This window comes from Oculina patagonica, chromosome 1 (genome assembly GCF_052425735.1).
Source record: "Oculina patagonica isolate OP01 chromosome 1, crgOcupat, whole genome shotgun sequence".
NCBI lineage: Eukaryota > Metazoa > Cnidaria > Anthozoa > Scleractinia > Oculinidae > Oculina > Oculina patagonica.
Genome location: NC_135758.1, coordinates 27,311,422 through 27,320,321, shown reverse-complemented (window position 1 = coordinate 27,320,321; position 8,900 = coordinate 27,311,422). Strand labels below are relative to the sequence as shown.

Genomic DNA, 8,900 nt, shown 5'->3' with positions numbered 1-8,900 from the left:
TTATGGTCTGCAGTCCTTTTGCGCGGACACATCGTGACCGCCATTCCTGATCGCCTTTCTTCTCGAACACGATGTCCAAATCGTCTACTCAGGCGGGATCTTCGCCTTACAGTGAGTACATAAGCAAGGCTGAAGACGTAGCCGATCAGATCCTTCGACACAGCAAACATGTTCTGCCTCATTTCGCGCGATTTTGTCTGATCTCGACGTTCTTCGAAGATGGATTTCGCATGTGGTTCCAGTGGGATGAACAGCGTGACTATATGGACCAGACGTGGCACTGTGGAACTATCCTCGGAACCATGTTTGTGCTTTACAATTTACTTGCACAGTTATCGGGTTGTGTTATGGTGCTATCCAGACAAAAAGTTGAAATCGCTGTGGGGATTTTGTCCTCTGTTATTGTCGTTCAAGTAAGCAGTGCATCGTATTACTTGTGCTTTTTATTATTTTTTCATGCTATTCCCCCTCTTTATATAGAAAATTTTTACCAGTTGGCGGAGAGTTGGTTTTTCATTCTCGAACCGCATTAATTTGTGTAAGGGATATCAATATTATTCGTTTCAGATATAGCGCTGTTTGAAAAATTTACGAAAGGACGAATCGGATCATGTGTCGCTTTCACTTTTTGGTGCCTTTCCATTGAGAATCGAGTTGCATAATAAATAATTTAGAATAGCAGGAAATAAAATTAAATCAACTGTCCAGTTGCCCGAAATAGTGCATTTATTTAATTTTTCTTATTACAGACTCTGGCGTACAGTATCTTGTGGGATTTCAAGTTTTTGCTAAGGTAAGTGTGCGCTAATTAGTAAAGTTATAGTTATTGTTTAACCATAAAATCTCCTTTTATAAAACTCCACTCCACGAATCCATCAGATACTTTATAAGAATAAAATTTAAATTGCACCAAGATATTTTGCATTTGTTATCTTTACAACAAGACTACAATGCAAGCACAAATTTTCTATGAGCAAAAATGCAAATTGTCAACGAGGGACAGCTGGGTTGTTTATTGCTTATAGAAATTAAGGGCCAGTAGTCTTATTGTTATACACAGAAGTAGATGCTAGAAAGGGTTGGGTTAAAACACCTCTTAATTTTGAAAAAAAGAAGCCAAAAATCTAAAGCGCGATCATGGTGTATCAGCGATTAGCAGGCACTTTTTGTGCAATTGAATCTGCAAATCTTAATTGTTCTCTTGTTGTTGGTTCCCTGCTGGCAGATCAGAGTCTCTTTTTTCTGTTTTTTTGAGACCAAAAGAAGAAGGAGACTTCTTTGACTCGTAACGATGTTTCACCTAACTGCAAAACGTTCATGCTGCTTAGTTTTACCATAGATGACTGCTAAGGCCGTATTTTATCACTGCATCTTATTCTCCACATGTGCCATACAACATAGCCACATGCGAAAGTTGTGAGGTCGCTAAGTAACCCTAACACATGCTCAATATAAATTATTACAAGTCAGAGCAGAGTCTCCTTTTCTCTCTGTCTCAAAATAATAGAAAACGAGACTCTGTTTAGTGTTAGTAGGGAACGTCATTGGCTATTTGCTGGTACACCACTGTAGTGCACATATTGCCCTTGTCAGGGAAAGTTTCTCATAATTTCTTGCTTAAAAATACCTAAGCTTATTTTTAGTGTTTACTAAAACAATTAGACTACTATTCTCCTGCACCTGGTTAAATATTTGTTGAAAGAAAAACTTGGTGGACTCATAGTCTACCTGTACTTGATAAATAGTCAGCCATGAAAGCAAATATGTTCAGGGATAGCATAGTCTGTGATGAAAACATAGGAACTGTCTTTTTATTGTTTCACTTCATATATTGTTTATATAATAAATTATAAACAATATAAGTGAAACAATAAAAAGGCAGTTTGACTTCCTTGTGTGCAATATACATGTAATTATTATTTTTACACATAAGAAAGTCATACAGTGTTGTGTCATAAAACACTCAAATAATTAAGAAACTGACAATTTTCTTTCGTGATTTCATATTCCTTTATTTGATTTGATTATTTCTAAACCAAATCACATCTACCCCTGGATGGGATGCTTTACATTGCCTTACATTAACTGAATGGCTTGGTGGAAAAAGGGTGTGAGAGTGATTTTGCCTAAAAATGAACATTGCCAATTAAACAACTCCAAAATTTGTGTGCGGGTATGTTTACATATAAAGCGAAACATTGTAATGAATTTATTTTCGCTGGTTTTTGCTCCATTTCCTAGAAATAACATGCAAAAATCTAGGTTTTCCCAGTCAGCATCTTTAGGAGTTTCTTTGTTGAAATAGAACAAAGAAACTTCTAAAGATGCCAACTTGAAAAACCAAGCTTTTTGCATTGTTATTTCTTGAAAACAAAGCAAAAAAAAAAAAAACAGGGAGAATAAATACAGTACAATGTTTTACAGGTGTAAAGCAAATTAACAATGTTCGTTTAACCAAAACCATTTCCGCCTTTTTCCACCGAGCCCTTCAGTTGTTAACTTGGGTACTTGCGCCTACTAATTTTTTGGCCAGATTAATTTTGGTTGCATTTGAGATGTAATGCATGGTTTGAGATGGTCTCTGCCATCTATTCTGTTCCTTTGTAAAGACCAAGGACAATTTTCATTTTGCTGTTTTGTTTCTTTTCTCTAGGAATCTTGCCCTTGCTGGTGCCCTGTTACTTCTCCTGGCTGAGTCCCGTTCTGAGCAGAAGAGTCTGTTTGCAGGTGTACCGTCCATCGGTGGCAACACTCCGAAAACGTACCTGCAGCTCACTGGACGAGTTCTTCTTGGCTTTATGTTCGCTACCCTCATCAAGTTTAGGTTTTCTTTTGTCTACGTTTTGCAGGATGTGTTAGGTACAATTCTGATGGTCCTAGTTGCTGTGGGATACAAGACCAAGCTTGCATCTCTGGTGTTAGTTCTTTTGCTCACCATTATTAACATCTATATGAATCCATGGTGGATGTACCACGCTCAGTCACCATTGAGAGATTTCCTCAAGTACGACTTCTTCCAGACGACCTCTGTCATTGGTGGCTTGCTGTTGGTTGTTGCCCTCGGTCCAGGCGGAGTCAGTGTCGATGACTATAAAAAGAAATGGTAAAGCAGGAGAAAGTTGCAGATGTAGACATTTTTCAAAAAACATGAGTGAATTTTAAACTTAACCTTTGACTTAATAAGTTCTCCTTTGGCTGCACATAACAAGAACTTTCATTGTTTGTTCCAACAATCTGCTTGTACATCACTTCCCTAGTTGACGTGTTTGTTATTCTCATTACCTACAGTATGTGCAAAACAATGCATCCATTTTGTAAGGAGAAATTTTAATAGTGATCACTAAGTTCAGTGGGAATAAAACTCTTTGCCACATAGTGTACATGTACATGTATTGGCCTAAGCCTTAAATGTCAGAATTATGTCAAGACTTCTTTCTCAGTGTGAATTGTGATAGTTTCATTTTAAAATTCTCTTATTGTTTACATGACATGTCAACCTTAAAAGTTATGCGATCTTATCCTCTTTGTTTTGCTTTCTGCATCTTTTTACTGGTTTTAGAAAGAACTTATGGAACCAGTTGCCAAAACGTGATTGTGTGGCTCCAGAAAATATCCATACCCACCCAAATGGAATGTCATTGGAAAGTCTGAAGGGGTAGGGGTCTCAAGAGTCCAAAGTTTAAAAGGAAAGACTTAGTGTGAAGCTAATTGGAATTTCTGGAAGGGGAGGGGGGGGGGGGGGGCTCAAAGCAAAATAAATTACCGGTACATGTGCGAGGTATGGACATTTTCTAGAACAACACATTAGGTAAATGATACTAATTGAAATTAATTAACATTTTTCATTTCTTATTTTTGGATATTTGTCATTACCTTGACTTCAGATATATAAAGTCTTAATAAAGGGTTTGTGTTGCATGAAAAGTTTGTTAGCCCTTTATTTTCTGCATTGTAAAAGTGCAAATGTTTATTTGAAAGTTTTCTGTGAGGTTTTTACTGACTGCAGAAAATTGTAAAGTGAACAAACAAGACAAGTTAGGTTACTTTTATTTATTTTGTAACAAGATCTTATATAGACAAGTAGCCTGCGTAGCAGGCGTCTGTGTACGATTTTTAGCCTGTTTAAAAGAGTGCGCGATAGCGAGAAGGCCGCGAGAGGAAAAGTCAATTTTTTTTTTCCTCGCGTGGCCCCCTTGCGCCTTTTGCCTTTCCCATATGCGCACTCGAAACTACGGCGCCTGCTACGCAGGCTAATAGGCAAGTGACGAAATATCAAAGTGTTGCAAAGTTTCCCAATGAAAATTGAGCTGTTGAAGAAGACCTCCTTGGTTATTGATGTAGCTTCTCATAGGAGTCATATGCTGTTTAGAAAACTGATGAGGGCCAGGAGAATGGTTAGGCTGTTTTGCTATTGACTGGAAAAGTGTTCTGTGCACTACTCAAAAATATAATGCTTTACCAACTAAAGGTATGGCATTGACCTTGCAAAAGAAAACTGCTTTTGATTGATTTTATCCTACTTTAAGCTTTTAGTGTTATATCTGATCCAGATGTTATGTACAAATTTACTCTTATAGGTGTTGGTCAAAAAAATAATATTAATAGTTTTATCAGATGAATACAGAATTTAAGTTGTATTCATTTGAAAGTTTTTTTTTCTTCTCTCACATTTCTTTGATTTAATATGGTTAGTTGTTATTGGTTGGCCAGGCATAGGATATGGTATGATTAAACCGCAATCAAAGTGCCAGCATTTTCTAATGCCAATACACCACGCATTAGCCAGATTATAGGAAGAGTACTTAGAGCAGATGTTCAAAGGATAAAAATAATATGATTTAACAAACTTTTATTGAGACTTTTTCCATACTTCTTCTGTTCAGAAATATGAAGCTAATAATTTATATAGTTTTATTTTTTTGGAACATTAGTGTATTCTACTACATAAAAGTACAACAAAAAGTAATTTAAAATGATGTGAAGGCCAGAGTTGACCCACTCTACCTGAGAAAAAATCATGAGTGCATCATTAAACATTCTGAATTGTATGATCTAAGGTTCTTTTTCTTTTGTATTATATAATTTTATTACTTGTGAATAATTATTATGACCTTTCAAAATCGTGGACACCACGTAAAATGCATGTGGAGAGAACCTTTTCCAGTTTCGAGATACACAAAGTTCATGCATGTGATGCAGTTAAAGTTATTGTCTCCTTTTATCTGAACATCAATCACCTGGTTTCTTGGTCACTGATCTGAAGTTATGTGTTTGCTTTTTTCTATCCAAATCAAAATAAAGCACTGGTCTAACACTAGAAGCCAAGGTGTGTCAGGCGACCATAGCACAATCAGTTTCTTAGAAATGTAATTTGGAGACAAAAAAAGATTTTACCAGCAGGCTCTGTCCATTCAATTTTTTTTCTTTATTTCCCGTAAAATTACCCCCCCCCCCCCAAACAAATAATGAGGTCACATCCGGCCAGTGGTTCATCATATCATGTACATTTTCTCATAAATTACTGTCTTGTGACTGTGTACAGATACATCGTTAGTACAAACACACTGTACAGTGGGATTTGACTGTACTAGCTTAGGAGCAAATTTTATTAAATTCACTTTTTCACTACTTTTGAACGCTAATAAGCAGGCTTTTAGCCAGGATTTAAAAGGTTGGAGTCCAAAATTTGTATAAGGCCTGACTTTGTTCCCATAGGAGGGCCTAGTATGCAAGTTATTCCTATTAATTTTCTCTAAAAAGTGACCGTCCATAGGACTCCTGGACTCCCACCTGGCTAAAAGCATGACTGTAAGCCAAATTCTATGCTAGAAGCATAGTGCTCAGCATAGGAGAAACCAGCTGTTCACAGGGTAACATCTGTCTTGACTCTTGAATAACAATTTATCATGAGTTTGAATCATTCCAAGGTCACTGGCTGGAATTAGCCTAGTGGTGTTTTGCAATGGGTGGTTCCAAAACACCTTTGTTGTGGTTTGATTTCGGGTACGCTTTTACCCTTTTCTTCACACAAAAAAGGAAGAAGAAGAAGGAGAAGCCACGAGCCTGGCGGCCCACACTGCCGGAGCTTATCCCGTTTCCGTAGCATTAGCGGCTAGGAATATTTCTACTCCCCCCTGAATGGGATGCTAGTACATTGCGGGTTCCCCCCCCCAGCATTTGTCGCCGGTACCCATTTATACACCTGGGTGGAGGGGCACTATGGAGTGTGTCTTGCCAACAAAAATGCCCCGCCGGGGCTCGCTCGGACCGCTCTCCGGGTCCGGCGCTCTAACCATTAGGCCACCGCGCCTCCCACTTCACAAAAAAACCTGCCTAATTTTTTTTGTACAATCAATACCATTTTCCATGACTTTCCATGACCCAAACTTAAATTCCATGACTTTTCAGGTCTGGAAAATGAAATTCTAAAATTCCATGACTTGCCAGGTTTTCCATGACCTGTACGAACCCTGGCTATTGCCCCTGTCCCTTTTATTCAATTAAATAATAATCAGAATAAATTTAGCTCAAGTCATTATTAATCACTTATTATAAATATTTTAATTGCTGAAGTGGAATAAAATCTACTGTGTAGAGCGGGAGGGGGTGGGGTGCATTTAAAGTCATGTATGAGATAACGTATGACTTGGCAATGGTAAAAAAATTTGAACATGATTGAGATCTCTTGTTACAAATAATTATTATTGTAACTGTAAACTCTATTTATTTATTGATAAAATTTATTTTTTGTTTAGATGTTTGTTGTTTATTCCTTTTTTATTTCATTTATTTTATTTATTTTTTATTCTTTTTTTTATTATTGACTGTTTTTCTCGTTATTCCCTTTTTCCTTTTAGTCAGCTTGATTAGTTTTTTAGTTATCCTGAGTAAATTGACCTAATCTTTGTATCAAAATATTATGTTATGTACATAATGGGTTCGTAACCATCCTGACTACATTCGAAGCAGGACATATTTATCCATTCCACTTGCTGTAGAGAACTTGCAGGTGACAAATAAGTAGCCTGTCTTCTCCTCGTAATACATGCATTTGATGTTGTAAGGTACATCGTCGATCTTGAGGACTTTTGACCCAATGCTCTTCATGCTCAATACGTCCAGTGAATGTAGAGTATTCTCCGAAGCAGTGCAAAGACTTTTTCCAACAACCAGGGAGACTTCTGCTGGCTCTTTAGCAACACTGATTTCTTTTAAGTTTCCTAAGTTGATGACTGATAGTTTCTGATCAAATGAGATGAGCAAATAGCTGCTCAAAATGTGCATTTTGTCTACATTCCCAGGGGATTTCACATCATGTAGGCAAGTCCATTTCTTCAGATCCCAGTATTTGATTGGTCCATTTACTTCACAGGAGAACAGGTGTCTGTTGGAAGCAGCCAGGGCAGTAATGGGTGCATTGTGCCCCTCAAGGGTGTGGTGCAATTCAAATGTGGCCCTGTCCCAAACCTTAATGGTGTTATCAGTGGCACCAGAGAAAATATGAGAGTCATTTACTACCAGTGACCTCACTGATCCCTCGTGCCCTGTCAGCATTTGTACGCACTTGCAGGATATCGCATCCCAGATGAGGACTCGCTTGTCAAACGACCCTGAAAGCACATGGCTCCCAGCTGTGGCTAAACACAAGACGACCCCAGCATGACCAACCAGATCACTCACATCCCCAGTTTCCAGATCCAATGCTTTGATTGCATTTCCAAGAAGAGGATCAGTTTCTTTGGATGCAGTTTGGGTTTGAGCAAAGAAAATCTTGTTCTCTACAACCACCATGCAAATGGGAATACCAAAGTCCTCTTGCAATGTGGTGAGCTCGAAACACCTTCGCAGCAGGATGAAATCTGTCATAGGGATTACCGATCTTCCTTCCACAGCGATATGCGCGCAGTCACTTTCTAAGTATTTACTGCTGCTGGCTTGATCTGCGACGAAGTGCCAAACACAACGGTTGATTTCTGACACCTTCCCGAGCATGTCTTGTCTGGTGGCATTGCCTCCCCAGCGCTTTTTATGTCCAATCTGGGCCCTGCAAGCGTCTACCACCAACGGAAGAGAATTCAGGCGAGAAACATACTTCATACACAAGGAAGCAGCAACCTCGGGCTTGTCCACAAACTCGTGAATAGCCGATGCGATCATGATCTTTGTCGCCAGCACTTTGTCCTGTAATTCCTTCACTACACCCAGGGCAACTTGCGCGGCATCTCTCGCTTTGTTGAACTCTTTCCTTGCTTCTTCTGGGTCTTCGTTTAATATTTCGTAGGCATTCTCCATAAAAGCCGTCGCAGCAACCAGTTCTTTCCGTCTCAAGGCATCCAGTTCTTCATGAAGCTTGCGGAACTCGCTGAGGAGAAGTTGCCTCAACTTTTCGTCAGTGGGGTTGCCAGTTTCGAGGCGTGCGATCGCTCGATTTGCAATCAGTCCCCAAACTAATTTCAAAGATATTCGAACTAAAGCTATTTCGGCCATTTCAAGGCTGTTTTTGAGCACCGATCGACAACGTCGAGAGAACAATCCGCTTCTTCAAATTTCAGTTTGAACAATTTTTGATTTGCCAGCGTGTAAAATTTGACAAGGCTCTTCCACGCTCGTCCACGGGATCTGGAAACCAAACAAAACCACACTTCAAGGGGAGAGGGGCGAGGGAAGCGGAAACCACGACGATTTTTGTAATTAAGAAGCAATATAACGTCAAACAATACCATATCGGCTTTAAAAAAGGCATAAAACATATATGTTCTCGTAGGTTTTATCAAAAAGAAATTTTTACAGCCTGAGCGTAGAAAAAATTGTTCCACTGAGCCTCCCCTCCCATAGAGCTATCCATTGAGTCGTACAGCAGGGTAATTGGGGACTGGAGACGAGTTACTCGGAAACCTGCG

At 38.9% G+C, this 8,900-nt stretch overlaps 2 protein-coding genes across 2 annotated transcripts; one reads left to right on the top strand and one right to left on the bottom strand.

Annotated features, from left to right (window-relative positions):
* The first annotated feature begins 10 nt into the window (after nt 1-10).
* On the top strand, nt 11-5,051 carry LOC144661939 (surfeit locus protein 4 homolog). Its single transcript, XM_078522661.1, has 3 exons — nt 11-413; nt 750-793; nt 2,654-5,051. Exons 1-3 carry the CDS (start codon nt 72-74, stop codon nt 3,105-3,107), a joined length of 840 nt encoding a protein of 279 aa, XP_078378787.1. The 5' UTR covers nt 11-71; the 3' UTR covers nt 3,108-5,051.
* Nucleotides 5,052-6,858: 1,807 nt separating this feature from the next.
* On the bottom strand, nt 6,859-8,567 carry LOC144661932 (uncharacterized). Its single transcript, XM_078522649.1, has one exon. The coding sequence runs from the start codon at nt 8,485-8,487 to the stop codon at nt 6,955-6,957; it is 1,533 nt and encodes a 510-aa protein (XP_078378775.1). The 5' UTR covers nt 8,488-8,567; the 3' UTR covers nt 6,859-6,954.
* Between the last annotated feature and the right edge of the window lie 333 nt (nt 8,568-8,900).

What these genes read in the sequence shown, in the direction of transcription:
- LOC144661932 (XM_078522649.1), bottom strand. Translation starts at nt 8,487, where the DNA reads ATGGCCGAAATAGCTTTAGTTCGAATATCTTTGAAATTAGTTTGGGGA.
- LOC144661939 (XM_078522661.1), top strand. Translation starts at nt 72, where the DNA reads ATGTCCAAATCGTCTACTCAGGCGGGATCTTCGCCTTACAGTGAGTAC. An exon ending in CCTCTGTTATTGTCGTTCAA is followed by an intron (nt 414 to 749) that starts GTAAGCAGTGCA and finishes TTCTTATTACAG; the next exon opens with ACTCTGGCGTACAGTATCTT. An exon ending in GATTTCAAGTTTTTGCTAAG is followed by an intron (nt 794 to 2,653) that starts GTAAGTGTGCGC and finishes TCTTTTCTCTAG; the next exon opens with GAATCTTGCCCTTGCTGGTG.